Source organism: Strix uralensis, chromosome 7 (assembly GCF_047716275.1).
Source record: "Strix uralensis isolate ZFMK-TIS-50842 chromosome 7, bStrUra1, whole genome shotgun sequence".
In the NCBI taxonomy this organism is placed as follows: domain Eukaryota; kingdom Metazoa; phylum Chordata; class Aves; order Strigiformes; family Strigidae; genus Strix; species Strix uralensis.
In genome coordinates this window covers 27590237-27610939 of record NC_133978.1, presented here as the reverse complement: position 1 = coordinate 27610939, position 20703 = coordinate 27590237, and the positions used below count along the sequence as shown (strand labels likewise).

General features: G+C 40.0%; 1 protein-coding gene across 7 annotated transcripts in view; it reads left to right on the top strand.

Annotated features, from left to right (window-relative positions):
• Positions 1–20703, top strand: part of BTRC (beta-transducin repeat containing E3 ubiquitin protein ligase) — a 118787-nt gene that overhangs the window by 58229 nt on the left and 39855 nt on the right. For all 7 annotated transcript variants that reach the window (XM_074875152.1, XM_074875147.1, XM_074875150.1 and 4 more), the window contains one exon: positions 4383–4472. In XM_074875152.1, the coding sequence (XP_074731253.1) occupies positions 4383–4472 (90 nt within the window). The remainder of the gene's footprint in view (positions 1–4382; positions 4473–20703) is intronic.

Sequence of the window (20703 nt, the reverse complement as noted above, 5' to 3'; positions counted from 1 at the left end):
CTTATCTTGATGAAAGGTGAGGAGAAACTTGAACAGTCTTGGTGAAAATTAGATGAGATTCATAAAAGGGTTGAGCTTTAAAGGTGAGCTTGAGAAATTTGCTTTTCTGAGGCTTGGTTTTGATTTTCTTGGTTTTCTTCCAGGTTAGTCAATATTCTCATGGGCATTGGAACGAATGGAAGGAGGAACTCTGATGTTGCAGTGTAGCATGAGACACCATCAGATGTTTCACCTAAAATGCAGGGCTCTGCATCATTACTTGAAGATATGACATTCATTCTGCTTTCAGTTAGATCTATTCACTAGTAACTGTTAGTGTACAAACACAAATATGCCAATATCAGATGAAATCAAATCTTCATGTCTAGCAGTAATCTTGCGTGTCTCAGTAGCCAGTAACTGCTGCCTACAGAGAAACATTAGAAGGCAACCATAGAGTACTACATTCACAATATATTCTCCCAGCTTCTTATGACTTGACTTCATGAGGCAGATGCAGCTGCTTTGACTCTACCTATCAAGTAGAGTGACATTACCTCTTTTTCCCCTTGGACTTTAAGGGAGAACTAGGCTTTCTTCTGCATTTTTGCTTTAAACCTTTTAAAACATATTGTAGAACGTGCACACGAATCTTCTTTACCCTTTTTATTCATCCCACAAGGCTAATAATGCATTCTTCTGTGAGAATGTGAAAATAAGAACTTCGTAACTTTGCAAACATAGTAATGGATGTTGAACTGAAGATCACTGTGTGTTTTATTCTCAAATCTGCATCCTGATGGGTTGAATCCATTATACATACTCCTTTGAATTTTCTTCTTTTCCCCCACTTCTTTTATTGAGAAACAAAGAGCTGCTGAAAGACTAAATGGTCATCTGGTAATTTGGCACTTACATAGATTTTATGTAATAAAATTACTGTGTGAAAGTTGATTCTCACAGTGAAAGCATGTCCTTCTCTCCTTTCTGAGGCTGAAAAGGTTGGGAAGGAGGAGTTTAAGTGTCGTTGGCATGTTGTCAAAGGGCAGAGAGGTATTGATAGTGCGGGAATGACCAGGTCAGTCAGACCCAGAGTCTGCTTATCCAGTGCTGACTCCAGCACTGTCAGTGGAAGATGCTGTTGAATGAGAGCAAATGGGTCTGGCTGCTCTCTGTGCTCCGTTCCTCTCCTGCTTCTGGAGCATCTGCCACTGTTGCACTAGGGGTGTCTGAGGGATATCTCTGCTGATTACTCTGTGGACCTGCTGCCCATCAGTTTGTTTAATCCCTTCTTCCACTTGCTGGTGCTGTGTCTCTCCACGGTGTCCTGGGGCAGCTAGCTCCAGAAGTTCACTGCCTGCTGTGTGAAGAAGTGTTTCATTTTATCTGCTTTAAATTTATGAGTTCCATCAAGTGTCACTAGTACTGGTATTGTGGAATTTGATGAACAAGTTATGCTGGAAGTTCAGTTGGTGCTGTTCACACTGTGGTCTAATGTGTGGTTGAAAGTAATGAAAATCAAGCAATACATTTGAATAATTAGTTGTATCTACATTCTGACATGCACACACCTTTTGAATAGTGGCATAGTGAGCTTCCTTCTCAGAAAGTTCTAGGGTTTTTAGATTTAGTATTTCACATTGTGTATTTGGGTTGTCTGCTCTTTCCCATTTGTAAATGTGAGCAAAAGCCTGTTGTAAGTCTGGCTTTTAAAAAGCTGGCTTGCTACCAAGGTTTGTGCATACCTGCCTTAGCAGGAAAAAGACTGACAAGATCTGAGTTTGGTTCATGGTTCAGTTAATGGAGCCACAGGCTTCCTTGTTGCTTTCAGTAAATGATTTTGTGGCTGATCTTTTCATCTGCAAAGTGGAGTTAGTAGTAATTTTCTTTGAGACAGGGCTCCTCATAAAATTTACAGTATGTAGCAGATAAGTTGTACAAAAATACTGCTACTGGAATTTTAGGAATTAAATTGCAAATGAGAGAAATCACAGATTTATGATAAATGGGTTAAATTACACGAATGTAAATACTGAACAAAGACTCTTACCAACTCTTCATGGTTTTACACCTTCAGAATCTGGTTGAATTTAACTAACACGATGCTTATAAAATGAAGTTTGCATGGAGTGTCTGAACATCAGTGCACAGCAGATGGTGTCAACTTTCTGTCCACCAGTTGGGCCGCTACATCTAAGCCACAGTTTATAATCGTTTATGCCATTCTGATCTTTCTTCTGAGGAGAAAGTTCTGTGCATACCAGAGTGATGGTTTTATGATGTTGGCAAATATTTGCAAGAGGCTAGATTGAGTCCATCAGACTTCTGTTTGCTTGTGGCCTAATCCCAGTTTGAATCTGAACCTCCCCTGCTGAAAGATGCACTCTGTTCATCTGCACGGCATTTTGAAAGGATTTGTGTGTTTGAATTTCTCTGTTTCTTCTTCTGGATCCAGAGTCAGAAGTTGCTAGCTGGCTGCTACTCACAGCAGACATCAGTGTTATGACTTGTAAGGAGATCTGCTGGAGCCAGGATATTCTGCATTCCTGTCTGTCACTGGTTGTTTTCTGGTTAGAGAGCTTACTGAGAAATAAAACATGAACTGCTAAAGCAATGGAGAAGATAGGGCTTCTGTACCCCTTTTTGTTTCTGTTTCATGGTGAACTTTAAAGGGGTCTGTAAAGAAGTAAGGTGGAAAGACTGTGATTTCCTGAATTTCCTCAAGAGTGTCTGTACTGTGCTGGACCAGTACAGATCCACCTGCGCCACTATACTGATTTCCCATGGTGGGCAGTAAGGAGTGTTTAATGAGGATTGTAAGAATTTAGGTGAATAATGTTATAAACTGATTGTGGGTGAATAATGTTATAAATTGATTGTGAACACTCAGTTCCCATCAGTTGGTGCTTACCCTCCTCCTGAGCTTTTAATCTCTCTGTATTCTTGCCTCTTATGTCTTTTTACAGTCTGTTCCTCTGCTGCTTTGTGTGTTGCCACTGACTACGTCTTGCACAGTCAGGCCTGTGTCAGAGGGGCAAAAAGGGGAGATCGTTTGTTGGTGGTTGGTGTTGAGGGAATTTGGCTCTGACAACGAAGCTTTGGGGTAGAGGGAGAGGTTTAGGAGCCCTTAGCATGCCAGTGTTGCCCACAGGTTTTGTAACCTATGGCGGTTTGGGGTTGAATTAGTTTCGAATCAAACAACTATAAATCCGTAGCAAGCCCTGAAAGAAGGATCTTCAGAGGTTGCCAGTGAATATTACAGGGAGAACTGACAGGCAGTTCACTACAGATCTTTGTGCATCCTCCCCTTAAGGCAATCTTAAAAGTATAATGAATGTTAGTATGTTTTAGTTAGTGCTCCTGGAAATGTCTTTGTAGCAAGTTTAATTTCATTCTCTTTCAACATGGTTCTTGGGTTTTCCCCACACAACTGTTTGAGGTAGCAACATCATCTCTGTGGTCCACTTACTACTCTTGCAACAAAGCAAGTTTGTGCTTGCTTTTGGGCTGCCACTTTTGCTTGGGAGCAGTTTTCTGTAAATGATGACAGGCACTGGGGTATTAATCCAATACTGGAGCTTTTAGGTGCTGCTATACTCCTACTATGACTAGAAAATGTGAGCTTAATCAAGTAGTAATTAAAAAGGTGTTGAAAGTCGGGGGGTGGGGGGGTGGGGTGTGGAGCTTTCATTAGAAACTCCTGAGTTCTTCAGACATCTTAGTTTAAATAGCCAGATCAACCAAAGTATAATTTTAATTGCACTTCATAAGTACTCTTCATATGCTGCCCTTAAAAAAGGGAGAGACTATGAGTAATGTGTTCTGCAAAGACTCCAAAGTCTGCAGCCACAGCTGAGGGTCCCCTGGGCAGGACAGTGTATATGTTAAAGAAAAAGACATTCTACTTTAAAAGAAAAAGCTTTCCAAAATCGAGAAGATTAAATATGAGTGAGATGTGGTGTGCATTTGCTCCCTTCTGATTATTACCCTTGTACTGTCCCTGTGTATTTTTACCTGGCAAAGATAGGGGATGTTTTAATAAACATTTGACATACACTGTGATAACTAGTGTGTAGTAATCACCTTGCTTCAGTTGTTCAGTTATGCAGCATTTTGTGAAAGAGCAAACAACTGAGTCTTTTTTTTCCTTTTTCAAAGGAAAAGAGGAGAGAAATTTTTTTTTTTTTTGAATCTCAGAACTATAAAATTGTACATAGCTTCTCAGAGGACATCCATGCCCTGAACATAGGCTTTTGCTGTAAACTAGTTTATTTTGGTTCGAAACGTTTACACCTTAGGAAAAAGGAAATGTAGTAGAGTTGTTGTGGGTTCCTGTGCCAGAAATGTGGTGCCTGAAAGAAAATTGTGTTCTTCTATTCATAACCATTTTAATCTTTCTGCAGACCTACAACAGCTGTGCCAGACTGTGCTTAAACCAGGAAACAGTATGTCTAGGAAGCACTGCTATGAAGACTGAAAATTGTGTGGCCAAAGTAAGTAAGAGAATGGCTTTGGTTTTGAGGGTTTTTTAGCAGATTGTTCATTGTTAATCAAAGAAAAGTTTTTGTTAAAAATTACAATTAGGAAAAAATATTTAAACAAAAAGCAAGTATTTTGGGTAGGCTTTCTGTCCTTCAGTGTAGAGATTTCAGTCTTGCTGTTTTTCTCTGCTGGAAATGATTACTCAAGTCCTGAGCTATCTAGGATTGAAGGGTTCATTCTGCTATACAAGTAATAGGCTTTTCCAGTGGGATGACCTATGCCTGCCATGTAATTAGCTGTGGCAACTTCAAATGATAAATGTCCAGATACATGCTAAAAATATTGCATGAGAGCTCTTTGTATCATGGTTCCCTTTCTTAGCTACCAGAGGGGAGGTGCAAAAAAGAAAGACTTTTCAATTAAAATACAGTGAATGCTGTATTTAAGGGAAGGGGAGGAGGGAGATATGGCAGTCTGAATGGTAAGAAAATGGATATATTAGCCCATCAGAGAAAAGTCATTCCTTGAGAATTGTAGTAGATGTGATTGGAAAAGATGGGGTGCCATTAGCCACCCTCTTTTCTTAAAATTCAGCATAACTAGAGTAAAACAACATACATGTAGGGCTGTTTGTGAATGGAAAACCTTTGAACTGTGATGCAATCTGTATAGAAATACCGTACCAAGGATGCATTTAGCCTTGCGTAAGCTTCGTATTTCCACTGAAAGGAAGTTTAGAATGGGCATGCAGGACAGCTCAGTGCATGCAGCCATCTGTTACCGAAACCAGCTGGCATTTTGTTGCTCCTCTGTCACCACAAACCTGACCACTCGAAAGCCTGTTTTCTCTTCTGGTTATTTATTCTTTGATCTTCTCGAAGTCCTTTTTTTTCATACTTTGAATGGTTGTTAAAGGTGCCTTGTCCCTTCAGGGACCACTTTTTTATTGACCTTTAAGATAATTTCCCAGCTAAATCTTTGCTGGGATTTTGCTGGTGAAATTTGGATGTCCCATTACTTTTGATTCCTGACAGGGAATTGGCTATCATAAAAGTTTGTCATGGTGCTTGCAGGTGGCTTAGCACTCATAAACTGTGCTCGACATGCCAGGTTACCTTCCACTGAAGAAGCACTTCTGAGAGAAGCTACCAATCTTGGTACATATTGGTAATATTTAATGCCAACACCTCCACTCTTAACTTAAGATGACTGGTATTGCACACTGCTTCCTAAGGTGCTTTATGATACAAAGTAGGTGAAACTTTAAGTAAGGTGCCAGAGTGGCTCTGACTGAATTATATCCTTGTACAACATTATTCTGATGCCATGAACCAGCTCACAGCAAGCTAACTAGAGTAAACCCATTCATCCCCATCTGCTTTATAGCATCTTGTTTGACCTGATCATCTTACTAAGGAGCAAGGATGTATAGGAACTACAGCTAATTTAAGTGATGCCTCTTTTAAATGAAATGACATACCTTTAACATCTAATGCCCTAGATAATAAACTCTTAAAATTACGTTTTCAGTGGGATCATGGTAAGAGGTGTGTATAGGACTCAAGGTGGGAACAGCAAGACTTGTTTCATGTTATTGAGGATGAATGTGAACCATCACCCTGGAGAGGAAAAAGCTTATGTTTTAAGTATTGTGTCTCTATATTCTGTAGGACAATCTGTCGTCACATATGTATGAAAAACATATATATGTGTATACATGCATATATACACACACACATACATATATATGTATTTTTATATATGTATGAAAAAACATAAGGACTTTTCTGGGGATATATTTCCTGTAGTACTAGCTTGCGTGGCTATTGTACTCCTTTCCTTTGCCTTCTCAGCTACAAACCAAAATGAAATAGGTTCTAAGAAAGTTTGTCTCTCAAATTCCAGAAGCGTTGAAGCATTTATAAATCCAGGTAGCTAAATGCAGATGGCTCAGTGGTGATGGCATAGGCAGATGGTACAACTGTTAAATGTACCATAGGTGAAGGACATAAGAAGGACAGGAACCTGATGGAGTGAGTCCAGAGGAGGACCATGAAGATTTTCAGAGGGTTGGAGCACCTCCCCTATGAGGCCAGGCTGAGACAGTTGGGATTGTTCAGACTGGAGAAGAGAAGGCTCCAGGGAGACCTTATAGTGGCCTTCCAGTACTTAAAGGGGGCTACAGGAAAGATGGGGAGGGACTCTTTGTTGTGGAATGTAGTGTAGGACAAGGGGTAATGGCTTTAAACTGAAAGAGGGTAGATTTAGATTAGGTGTCAGGAAGAAGTTCTTCACTATGAAGGTGGTGAGGCACTGGAACAGGTTGCCCAGAGAAGTTGTGGCTGCCCCCTCCCTGGCAGTGTTCAAGGCCTGGTTGGACGGGGCTTTGAGCAACCTGATCTAGTGGAAGGTGTCCCTGCCCAGGGCAGGGGGGTTGGAATGAGGTGATCTTTAAGGTCCCTTCCAACCCAAACCATTCTATGATTCTATGAGTTCAGAGGCCTTCTCCTGGCCTTATGCACCTGGCAAGTTTTATCCTCCATGTCCTATAGCCTTGGACTTTAAAATGTTTTGTCAAGTGGGTGAGTCCTGGAAAGTATAACTGCAGGTTTCTTTATCTGCAGCACTTTTCCAAAGGTATTGTAGGGTTTTAAATTTATTTTTTTTAAACTGGCAGTGAAAGACAAAAAGGATAGCTTTGGAAATGATGATTTACCTTTTCTGATTCTCCAGTGCAGTATCAGCCCTGACTGGGAGCCACATTCAGCATTATCACATGCTTGTCAGATGTGTCAGTCAATCCGCAAGAGACAATGGTTTTTCTGAAAACAGAGTTTCTGATTCTGCATCTACTTGCGAAAAAGAAAATTGTGGTCTGTTAAGACTGTATTAATGCCATTTACTGATCGTGTGCTTGATGTTTCTGAAGTTTGTTCAAGGAATGAAATGCAGTTTCCCTTAAGGCCACACACATCAATACTAAGGTATCTTTTTTCACACTGAAGCACTGTCCATCCATCAAGCTCTCTTGTGAACGAGTGCTTCTGTACAGGACATCCAGATATAAATTATCAACCTAACAATTGGCATTCTTTCTAAAATGGAGGGAAAAGAAGTTTATAATAAATAGATATGCATTTTCAAGTACAGAAGTTAGCATAGGGCCACTGTCTTTTTGACCACTCAAGGAAGTCTGTGTTTGTTAGGAAACCTTGTCTGCCCGGTTGGGATGTCATGCTGCCTGTGCATGCAAAAGCTCAGTGGCTTTTGCAAACCTATGGATTATATAGTTTTATTCAAACATTTAAAAATAAAACTAGAATATCATGTTGTGATGAATCTTTGTACATTGTTCTTAGCCCTGCTTTTCTGGTATTTGTCCTCTGAAACTCCATTGATGAGACTTGGGCATATTTGGGTGGAAGCAAAAAAGGAGCAGTAGAAATTGTTTCAAGTGTGTGCATGTTTTGACTGAAGAGGTGGGATCTTAAATTAAAAATTATATATTGTGGTGCACAGATGTCACCTGTGTGATCTGTAACATCAGTTCTTTTCCATCCTCAGGAGTTTTTCTGTTAATCTTTTGGCATCTTTTTGCCCATTGCCTTTGAGTGATCAGCAGGTCTGATGTGTATTTAACCTAATGTCTTTAAAAAGGAAATGCTGTCTCTAATTGTGTTTTTATATATGTGTACACACACACATATGTATAAACTCCTCCTGTTTATCTCTTTAGAAACCAAAAAATGTCTGCAAGAGGATTTCTTCTTATGGTACTACTGGTGTGCAACTGCAAGTGGACAGCTTTCTCAGGAATTGGTGCTAGGTGCTTAAATAAGGTAGAAATGTAGCATGAACCTGAGCTCCAAGGACAGGGTGTTTGATTTTAATGAGGCTTATTGAAAACTGGCCAAATGAGCATCTGTTCCTATTGTTTGTTCCATATTTTGTAAGCCAGTATCTTCAGGCCAGATAATGGTGTTGGTGTGTGCTTCATCCTCAATTAGAGAGGGGGACAGTTAAAAATCCCTTGGCATCTGGTATGTCACTAGGATTCTTGTGATGCTCCTGGGTGTGCAAACAAGTTTCTCTTCTGTTCTGAACCCGGGACCACTTATTTTCTGTGGTGACCTTCACACTTTCTATTTGCTGTATGGTGAGGGATGCTCTGGTGTGTCTGCAGACTCCTTGGCCAAGTCTTTGCTTGGATGGGTTATATATATTAATGTTTTCAGAGGTCTTACCTTTTCACCCTTTCATAATGTGGGCTGTATTAGGTTGGAGTTTTGCTGTTTGCTTGAAGTCTGTTAGATTTTGCATTTCCCTGGCTCATGGAAATATCCTTTTGATTCAACGTGCTCTTTTCTTTCCCAGCAAGAGACTGGTGTACAGCTGATCTCACAGTTCTACAGTCAATACGCATTTCCTGCATTCATTAGATAGGTCTTTACTGTTTATTAACTCCTGCAGTCAGTTCCAGTTCGTCTGTATCCACTATATAAAGAAGTGTTCTTGGATTCATTTTGCACATTGAATTCTTTCCCACATGTGGCAGAGATAGGCACCCTATGGCACACCTGCCAGAGACAGCACAAAGACACCTTCTAAATGGCATACAGCATCCCCAGGTTTCTACTTAGTTCTGAGCTCAGTAGCAGCTGGGAGAGGTTCTCTGCCTCTATCTAAGTGAAATTGGAAGAAGAAAACTATGGTCATGCACACTGCCCTTGAAAAATTAGTCTGCTGTTTCAGGCCACTCCTTGCTACCCACATGTGATAACTGGCTCCTGCTTTTTAAGGTCCTGGCCAACCAAGGGACTTCTCAGGGTCTTTTAAGCATGTTGTGTCTTCTAGGGAATCTTTGATTGCTGTTCATCATACTTTTAAATGTGCACGCTGCAGGGGTTACAGTATTAAACTAGGAATCTAGAATGGGTTTATTCCCTTTATTTTTAGCACTGTGATTTTTATTCTCTGTGGCCATGATGGCTTTTCTTGCTCCTCATCAAAAAGGGAATTGAATAATACTCTCCTTGCAGAAATGTTATGAAATTTAGCTGTATGATACTTTTTTGACCCTTGGATGAAAAGACCTGCTTAAGCATGTAATGATGTTCTGCCTACTTGGCAAGCTGTTTGTAGTGTACAGGGGGATAGAGCTATGTTCCACTTAATTCTGGAGACACAGAACAGGGCTTGACACTTCAAGTATGCTATGTAAAATTTTCTTTCAAAGCTGCATAGTATTGTTTAGCTATAGCTACACATTCTACATTCAAGAGTGATTCAGCTAAAGCAAGGAGTGATGGAAGTAGCTGGTAATTGAAATCTACCTTCCTTTGTCAGTTCTTTCTGCATCACTACTTCCAAATTTTTAGAATAAAAATAGTCAGCACAATAATAACATTGAGCTCAAAAATTTTATATGAATTCAAAGGAAAAACCATGAGTACTCTTTAATAAACAAACATTTAGGGTTCCAGGCTGGATGCTCCAGTTGGCAGTAGGACAAATTGATCTGAAGAGTGTCCCTCTTGTACTCTAAAGTCCCTTTATGTCACAGATTGATGGCTCCTCTTTCCTGAGAGTGTCCCTACATTTACTTTGCATGAACAGCACAACCAGCTCAGCGTTCTGCTGTGATATACCACTGAGTTGGTATATCTTCAGATAATGCATAGTTTTCCAGTTTTGAACCCTTTCCAGTCGTTGAGATTGAAATTAGAGCAATTTAATCATGAACAAATATTATTTGACTAGCTACATTCATTTTCCTGATACTCCTTCTACTGTTTTAATGAGAAAGTATGTTCCTCCATACCTTAATTTTTAGTATTAAGCTTCTGTGTAATGATGCAGAGGGGCTGTCAGTGGACATGCTTCCAGCTCCAAATCCCTCAGTACCAGTGTCCCCTTTTGTGGCTTGGATATCCCTTTCTCTGGGATGACAGTTTTTGAGGCCGTTGCAAACAGGATAAATGCTGCCTCAGCCACTGACTAATACAGATTTAAGCATGTCATTTTACTCTTCTGTTGTAGGTATACTCTCTGTAAAAAGAGGCTTGTGTAAATGGTGGGTATTGCTGGGATTATTTAATGTTCAAAGGTGCTTTGAAACTGTGAATTCTCAGTATTTAGACAGCACAAGTACAAAACAGCATCAGAGGTTTATCTAAAAGCTTTTACCTAATGCTGAGTATCCTTAGTAATATGTCTACTTTTATCTTAATTGCGAGTTTCTCATTTTTTTTAGTGTTTTTTTTTTAGGTCAAGACAATCTTTATGCTTTAGCTTCCCCTTGGTCTAATAACCTCTTTGCAAATGACTGAGAAAGAAATGTGATATTCCTTCTCCCCCCACCCCACCCCACCATACACATTCTCCAGATTTTGATAGACTTGTTTTATTTATTTCCAAAATTATATCCGCAGGAAACAAGCTGTTTAAATTCAGATTATGCTGAAGCAAAATGGTCCTGGTATGAGAAGCAACGTGCTGTTTTATGAGCGCAGAGTCCCTTTTCTCATAACTGATTGATAGTAAATATTTTCCTGAAGAATTATTGCCAACCATGAACAGTGCAACTGTTTCACTTTTTTTTTCCGTGCTACTTGCTGTACCAGCCATTGTCTGTAATTAAGATCTACAATTCACAATGCAGACGTTTGCACTTCCTCTGGGTCTGAGCTATTTATAAGGCATTTCAGCTGTTCAGAGTTTCTTTTGAGTGTTAAACTACATGTAAACAGGCTTCTTTAGTCTTCAGTTACACAAACACCATGGAGTGGTTGTCATTTCTGCTTCTCTTACCACCCAAAATGACTTTGCATGTCAATGAAGCCACCAATTAAAAAAGAATTACACTTGGGTTTTTTTAAATGCAAAAGAGACTTTGAAGAAATAGTAATATAATAGTTAACTCATAATTGCTTTACAGCTGAGTGTATTCTGGAGATCAGTTCTCAAAGCTCTGCAGTAAGGAAGGTCAGTTAGGCGATATGCAAAATCTTAATATGAAGAATCACTTCCAAAATTTGGTCAACTCGATGGAGATGTTTCTACTGTTTGGAGCTCTGGGTTTGGTATCTCAAGAAAGTAAATTGTATTACCTGTGATGTTGAGTTCAGTAAATACTGGAAGGGCTCCCACACAGGTCTTAAAAACTCCTTCTCAGGTTTGATTGGTTGTACGGAAAAACTTTTTTGTGGTGATGACAATCAACTGGAACAGGTTGTTTGTGGAGGCTCTGCAGCCTCCATCCATGGAGGTTTTTAAGACCAGACTAGATGAAGCCCTGAGCTACTTGGTCTGACCTCATAACACACCCTGCTTTGAGCAGGAGACTGGGCTGGAGAACTCCTGAGGTCTGTTCTAAACGGAATCATCCTGGGATCTTCTCAGTATACAGGCAGTGAAAGTGTAATAGAAATCTTAAAATTTAGAAACCTGACCTGGCATCCTTGGTCAAAATTCCCCTGCACCTGTATTCTGTGTAGTGTCACATGCTGTAGTTCTACTCCAAGTGTTTGCTGGTTTGGTGATTAATTCTCTGCATAAAGAATTACAGCATTGAGGTCTTCATTCAAATCCTATCATGTTAAGCTTGTAAGGAGTGTTCACCAGGATAAGAGTTGTGAAACAAACTGGACTTGCACTTACAAAGTACTTTGGGATCTTTTGTGCTGAAAATGTGAAACAGTTTGGAGTCCAAATCATTGGTGGCTTTAGTGGTAAATCGTGGCAGACATGAAGAAAAGCATCACTTCTTAAGTAGTCACCTGCAGTGGCAGCACCCTCAGATGGTAGAGAATACAAATACCATTAACATGACATTAACTAGATATGTTTTCAGTATTTTTCAAATGCAAGAATTGAAAAAGTTGCTTGAAAAATATGTCCAATTCTTGTGCTCAAGCTTGTGGTGTGAAATGCTGGAATAATCATTTCGTAGTGTAGCCTGCTGCAGGGGAGCCATTGGTGTGGCCAAGTGTCACATTGCAGAAGGCAGAGTGAGTTCTGAGTTCAGCCTAGCAAGAGAGCTGCTAAAAATGAGCCCGTTTTTGTAGACTGATGGGGGTTAATGTGGGGTAGGCTCCAGCATCTTTGCTGTTAGGAGCAGACAGGGGAGGGGAAATAGTGTGGAGCGAGTTCATCGTCAGGCGTGTACTGCAGCATTGCCCACTGATGCATGCCGGATCACCCGCACGCAGAGATCACATGGCTCCTCCAAAAGTCAAACGATCAATTCGCCTCGTTTTGGCTCTGTACTTAATGCACAAACAGTGCGATCTGCAGGGCTGTAATTGCATTGTTAGGGCCAAGGAACAAGCCTGTGCCTTTTCAGCAGACAGCTGGCAGGGAAAGAGGCATGTTGTTAGGAAAGAGAGAGGCAAGGCAAATAAAATTACTGCTAACGCTCAGAGATCGGCAGGAGTCCTACTTGCCTAATCTTACCGGTGGGAGCAAGCGGCTGTTGTAATCCAATTATAGCAGCATAAGCAATTTGTTAGACACTCCGCATAATGTAACAATTTCCCAATAAACTCTGACTTGTAATAACGTCGGCAAGAGCCCACATAAATCTGCCCGAATGGTGGGGGCTGGAGTGTTCGGCTGGGGGCTTGTAATTTGTGCCATCAGCGCGTTTTGTGGAGTGTGGTGTGGTGCAGTCTTTCAGTGCAGGAATTTTAAGGAGAAAAGCATGGCACGCCCCTCCAAGAGAAAACCATTAGCAAGGGTCAAAAGAGATACCAAACAAAGCTGGGAGGTGGCTTTTCTAGGAGGGAGGAAAAATCAACCCCCAAACACAGGGCTCTAGCTGATGTGGATTTAAAAATATTAAAAAGCAGTAATGAAAATTGTAGCATTTTAAATTACAGCAGTGGGAGGAGGGGGAACTAGAATTACATCTGTTTTGAAGGGGGAGGGAGGAGAATACCCTTCCTTATATTTAAGCCGTTTAAATATTAAAAAAGAAGCTCAAGTATTGGAAGGGATGCTCTGTGCTTACAAGACAGAGAAGCCACGGGTCCTGTCCCAAGCAATTCATAATCTACAAAGGGAAAAATTAAACCTTTTCTGGTATCCAGTTACTCTCCCGTTGTCTTTCTTGCAGCTCCTAGCTGGCTTCATGCATATTGGCACAGCATCTTGATGATGTGTCTGAGAGATAAAACGTAGGTCTAGAACCATTCACTTTGAGAGTACCCCAGTGAATTTAACTTTTTTGGCACAGTGATGAATGTCCCCTCTGGTTCATGCAGATCTACACAAAGAACTAATCTAATTTAGATATTATTTAAAAGTAAAATCAGTCTGCTGCGCTCTGCCTGTCACTCTTGGAGCACATTGCGAGTTACAGCATCGCAGACACCAGTTTAAGGTTTATGTTTAGCAAGATTTAAGATATCATATTTCTGTTAATCCCTCTATTTAGCATTTCCCTTTGCTAAGATGCAGCTAGGCAGCAGGCAAAATAATGTAGGTCCCTTTATATACAGCACAGAGACTGTCAGAGGTCCAGGATTTTGAATGTAGTTCTTAGCACTGCTGTGGTGTAAAAATGCCTGACTTCATACTGGTAACAATACTTTATTCATTTCTTAGCTATGGGATCCTGTGAGGCTTCAGTGTGGAGTTACATTTCTGCTCTGACTCATTCCCAAGTTGTGGCAGCACAATACCTTTTCGTAGGGGTAAAAATACTTCCCAGCTGTACCAAACAGTTTCACTTATCATTTGGAGCTCTTCCTCTCAGTCCTGTGTTTTGATTCTGGGCTACGCAAAAAAACCCAAGCCCCAAACTAAATTGTTGACCTTGTACATACAGCTCACACAATTATGCCCATACGGCGTTTGCCTTTACGGTAGTACCATATTTCATGTGATTTTGGGGTGTATTTAGATATTCACCTGTCGTGTTAGTACTGAGATGATTTTTATTTAAACTGTAAAATAGTATCTGAGATGTGCCGGCAGGCTGCTGTGCAGATAATGCTGCATATTTTGCCCTTCTTTATGTGGAAGTCAAGCCTCCATTGTTCTTAATCTTCGTTGTCTGCCAGCGTATCAAGATAACAGGCTGAGACAGCGAGCATTTCCAAAAGTATCCTAATAAATATTTTCTTTCAACATAAATACGCCTTAAAAAGTGTGTTTAAAGAGAGCAGGTATTATCTTAGTTTACTGAAGCTGCATCAATAAACTGCAGTGTTTCTAATAAAGCCACTCAGTGTCTGGGTTTAACTAATGGCTGATTTTCATGGCTTTGACAGTGAGCTGTGTGCGTTATTTTCTCCTGATATTGTAAAAATAATGAGAGCAAATTAGAACAATCAGTTTACCCAGATAGCTGCTGATTGGAGGTGATGGGCAATATGGCAGCGGGTAATCCATCTTCGGGCTCCTGTCACATTAACTTCAGCAGTGTGGAAAAGATCAGGCGGAGCGAGCGGGAATCCTGCCCAATCAGAAAGCCGAAATTAATGAGAAGAGCATTGTTCTGTGATCAACCTTTTAATTAGCAAGAGTGGAGATGGAGGGAGTGATGAAGCTGGCAGCACAGCTGCACAATGCTGGGCATGTTTTCGGTGAGGGGGAGGAAAAACATGGGTTTTAAATTACCCCTTCTGTGCTCCCTGTACACCGGCAGTGTGTCTTCATTCTAAACCCCTTAAAAGATCTTAATAAACAGCCGCATCCAGGTTAATATTGCAAACGTGGCTGTTACTAATGAGTAGTTTCGAAGCAGGTCCTTTCGGGGGTCATTTAAGAAAATGTTGATCACTGTTTACAGAAAAAGAGAGGGACAGGGTTTGGTGTTGGATTTAAAGTTTCACTGCATCAAGGAAAGAAGAGGAGGGAGACGGATAAAATTAGAGTAAGGGACTGCCTGTTTTATTACTCCCCTCCTTATTTAGTATATGTTTGAAATAAGATTCCTTGGCATATATTTGCAATGAGACTCCTCAGTTAAAAATACTATGCATGCCATGTGGCTTTCAGCAGCAAAAAAAGAGGAGAGATCAAATACTGCATTGATTTCATAATGCTCCTTTTTGTTGGGTTTTTTTTTGTTGATGGGTTTTTTTGCACCAATATTTTTCAGTTTATTCACTTACCAACAACTAATTATAATTTGAAAGCTTTGGCTGCTGTAATTGCTAAGAAGATTGACTTGATCTTTTTTTTTTTCCTAGTGGTTTGATAAAATCACAATTTTCTCAAGTACATTCTAAAAATAGACACTGGAATTAATGACTGTCAGATCTGAATATCAGTCTTAGGAAAACTGGTATTTTTGTAAAGGGGAAAAAATAATGTGGAGAAAAGAGTGATATTAGGGGATGATTTCTGGGAAGGAAAAGAAGAAATATCACGAAATAGTATTAATGTTTGCAGTGAAGGAGAATCCAGCTACTTCTGATTAACGGTGTTCCTGTTCTGCCTTCGTTGCTCTCTGCATTGTGTTTTTCAGGCATTTCTTTTCTCCTTCCCCATAATTCCCAAAGAAGTTGTAACAGTTGAAGAGTGAGGCTCCGTCATTCTGCGCACAGTGTTCATGCTGCTTTTCTTTCATTTTTCTAATTGGGACGCAGGCTCTCTTCACTTCTAGGTATTTCACTTTCTGATACTGAAAAGCAGGTGAAATCTTACCAGTTTGCAAGAGAAGCCAAAAATGAGTGCACTGCACCCAGCGAACTGTACAGGCTGTTTGTGTGGCTCCGCTGGAAGCTCACACCCAGCCCTCAGCCTTGCATTGCTTTTAGGTAGGTAGCAGTAAACAGATGTGCGAGAAAGGAAAGCTTGTGTGGGTGAGGTTGGTTCCTTTGATTTTTAGTTCTAGGCAGATCTTACCATCTTTGCTTACTGTAGTATTTTGAACTTTCTTACTTTGTAACAGCGATGTAACCTCTTCCCTCCTGCTCTGTTAAAAAAGAGAGGGCTTTGTATGAGTTTGGTGATATCGACATAGTTTTTATAGCTTGAAAGACATCGCATCTCTGCAAAGAAGTTAACCTGGTAAATCACAGACCTTTTGTACTATCTAAACCAGTTGTATTTCTAATATAATAATGAGTGGGGCTTGCAGTTCTGCCTGTAAAGGTTGTCTGATATTTTCCTTTATAAGCTACTATTTAACCCTTTGATGTAAAATTTTATTTTGGCCTCAGTCTGATTCCCTTCCACTCCCGGCAGCCTGAGGCAGAAATAAAGTTGTGTGGGATGAAGAGTATTCACTTAACAAACAGCTGTTCAATATTTTATTTTATTTGTGTGGTTTGTTCTGTGCCCCGGGCTGTATTTATTGCATGCCTTTCAAGCCTGGGTCAGAATATGGAAATACAAACTTCCTCCTGGGGTTTTCCCCTGTAGTTTGAGTGCTTCACAAACCTTAATTAATCCAGCGTTTCTTGAGGCGAAGGCTGGACTCAGTGTCCTTTTTTTGCGGAGAAGTTCAAAAGTTACTTTTACAACTGAAATCTAGGGAGGAAGTAGTTTATTTATCCTAAGCAATGAGTCCTCACAGGAGGAATATTAGATTAGGAATTATGGCTCCAGTTTTTGAGATGTCTTTTGTCTTTGTCATATTCTGCTTTTCCATCTCAGTTCTTCCATCTGTAGAAAGGGATAATGCTGCTTAATATTTCCTTATTAGACATTTGGGGATCTGGAAACATGGTATCAGTTGAAGCAGGTTTTGTACTTAAGCATTATTTTTGTTTATATACATGTAATGTTGTTTTGGGCTCCGTTCCTCTGGCACTTTCTCTCTCCCCAGGTCTGTCTGCATTTTTAGAAGGCTGTGTTAGACATGTATCTTGGGAAAGATGACTTTGACAATGGTTGCAGTCAAATTTCCAATCAAATATGATCCTTATGGGAGACAAGGGGAAAGTCTAAGAAAAAGTGGACACTTTCTAAGCCAAACGTTCTTGTTGCATAGAACACCAAAAGCTCTCAAAGCCTTTTGTTCTCCTTTAATAAAACACAAAACCCGGTAAATTATTCCACAGCTGCTTGAATCAGTTTGTCAGTTCCCAAAGAAATTCCCTTGTGGGATGAAACCAAATGGTGAATTCTTACCCAAAAGTAATCTTAACTGCAGGAGAATAACAGGAAAGAGGCAATGTGTTGCAGAATTCACCTTAAGTATGGAGCCACTACCGTGACTCTGTAATGGGATGTCCCAGCATGGGGTATAATATCATAAATAGTGTAAATATGCCACATGTGAATTAATAGGCAGCCTAAGAATTGTTAATGTTAACATACATGTTAAAATGAACATATACAGCTAATATTAATTCTTTTTTAACTTAATAAAATATTTTTTTTCTAGCTCCTGGTTGGGTTTTGTAACTGGATGATTTTATCAGTGCTCGAAGTTCTTGGTTGTTTTTTGGATCCTATTTTCTGTTAAATATGTGAAACATTTTAAATTAAATTTTCACATTTAATTGTCTGTATTTTGCATTTCCTCTGTGCGGTTTTCCCACCTCTCTTCCCACCCCCATGTGCAGCATTCCCTGTTCTGGCCCCATCAGTTTGAGAGCTGCTTTGAGACTGGGGACATTTGCTCCCCAGCAAGCTGGGGGAAAAGTCATTCTCTGGGGTGTTTTTCTTCACCTTTTTTTCCTGATCTCTCTGAAGTTTTTCGCTACTATCTTTCAGGATCAGAGCTGCGTGTAGAGTGTTACTACTTAGTGTCTTCTCCCTGAGGCTTAGTGAACTTAGGGAACATTAATGTAACTCTGCAACACCCTGCGAAATAGCTGCATAGTATCTCAGGAGAAGAGTCATGTCTTAGCCAAGCTTAGATGGAAACCTGCGGAGAGCCAGGAGTGAAAGTTGTCCTTTAGCTCTACTGACAGTCTAGTCCTCTGCTTTAACTGCAAGTTCATCTTTCCTTTCAGAGGTATGTCCTCACTTTCTGGACTCTCACCAGTTTTGATCACAAGTTCAGTAATCATCACCTCTTCATTAAACTTGCTCTAAAATACTCCTCATATGAATGTAACTTTTAGAACATCAGGACTGATATAAAAGGGAACCCCATAGAGCAATATACCCACTACTGTAAAACTAGTGATGGCCTGAGGCTACCACAAAGGCTTTGATGTACAGCCAGGTTCTCAGACAATGTTGTATGTGCTCTGAGGAGGTTACAGCCATATCGGCTTCTGCAATCTAAAGAGATCCTCACCCAGCCAGGACCCCTTTGTAGAGAGGCAGCTTTCATCTTTGAGTAAGCTACCCAGAATCCCTGTATAAACTGCTGCAGGGCATACTGCTGCAGGGCAAGTCATAATGGACAAGCCAGCCTAGTTTGGATCTAATAAAGAAAATCATTAAGTAACTAGAGCCTATACAGGAAGAAATTTTCCCAGAACCCTTCCCTCTCTCTCACCCTGCCCTGTAGCTTTCAAAGAGCTCCCACAACCTCAATAAACAGATTGCTAGAAACAAACACTCAGGCAACCAAGCACACACCAGACCATGTTTAAATGACAAAAGTTCCCAAAGCGTTTCCCTGGTAATGGCCCCAAGCAGAATGCTAGACTCCATGAATCTTATACCTGTGCACTTCCTAGAGTACATACGCTCTGCCCAGCACACCAGTAGCCTTCCTGAATACTGTTGGTAAAACCAAAACCAAGCCTGTTTGTACTATGTGTTAGAATTTTCCTATCTCTAGGTAAAGTCTCTATATTTTACTTATTCCAATTATCCATTTGTTTCTTTGATCTGTGAGGGCTAGCAAACTGTCTGCTAGCTGTTGACAGAACACCAGCAACATTATCTTTAAATTTTTTTATTTTTTTATTTTTTTTTTAAAAAAACCCTGGGCTAAATTGGGTCATAATTTTCAGACTCAATTTAACTTAGAAGATTTTTGTGTATTTGAAAAAGTAATAGCAAGTCTCATCTATCTAAAGGTTTTTGTATGATTTTTCCAGCTGTGTAATCAATATTACTATTCCCCAGAAATCCTTCCTTGCTTAAAAATTACAGTAGTACCTTTTTATCGGTGAAATGCTTTAAAATTTGGAAGATTCAAAGTTTTCACTTGATTTTAACTGTCCCCTTTTCATATACACAGTATGAGTCAACATGTGATTCATGGTAACTTTGTTTTTCAAGTAATGAAACGTCGTATCTGATCTATAAAATCTTAAGTACATTAAACTTTTTGTGAGTAATATAAAAACACAAGGAGAACATTTATTTAAAGACAAATAATTTTGTAAGTTTACCTGTTAAGGTTTTAATAGCTAAACAGTTATTTATGAACTATTACAGAATGTAATTTGTCTTTAAAGAGATTATAAATCCTTAGCTGTACTCATGAAATCAATACATATATTAAAGTACTAGTTCCTAAAATATATCTTGTAGTTCCCATGAAGGTGGGGTCAGAGAAACGTGAATTTATAGGTTGCATAGATAAGTTATGAGTTGGGAAACAGGAGCAGCACTCTTGAGTCTGCAGTCTCATCTCGTACAATAATGTTTAATAGAATAGAACAGTTCTCATTGGAGAACTTGATGTCTTACCCTTGGTTTACTTCCAAATATGTAGTTGTCTTTACTTTCATTTCTGACCATTTGTCACTGTAGTAACTTCTTTGGATCAAGTGCTGACACTTAGAATCCCTTCTAATATGAAAGACCAGATCAACAGGCTTCAAATGTGGAGACACATTTACCTTCAGATTTTCCTGACACTGAACTAAAGAACTCTTCATCTTATGTGGGACCTCAAACAACACAACATAAATAGTCTGTCTGGAAGTCAGACACTTGTCTCCATCATTCTGTCTCTTGAAGTAGATCACCATCGACTGGCAGGACATGTTTTGATCCTGCTGGTCATAAGAATTGATCTGGAGTCATGCTGGGCTCCGGCTGGTACCTGTCCTGAGTTTTTGCGCTTTGTGGTCCCAAGAATGGCAGATACCCATCGCAACCTATACCCAGATAACTGGTCAGTTAGGGGTAGAAGCTAGCAGAAGACAGCAACAATGTTGAAATCAGCCATGTATCTCTTCTAATTATGGTGACAATAGACAATTGTCCCTGGAAACAATAGAGTTACAACAGCTGACTGCCCAGCAGGTCACAGCATAATCTTCTCAGTCAGTGGTAAGTGACTTGAAGGTAACTCCTCCAGCAAAAGCATAGGGTCTCTAAGGTCACTTGCATTACTAACATCCAGATCTGATCTTCATCTAACATCCA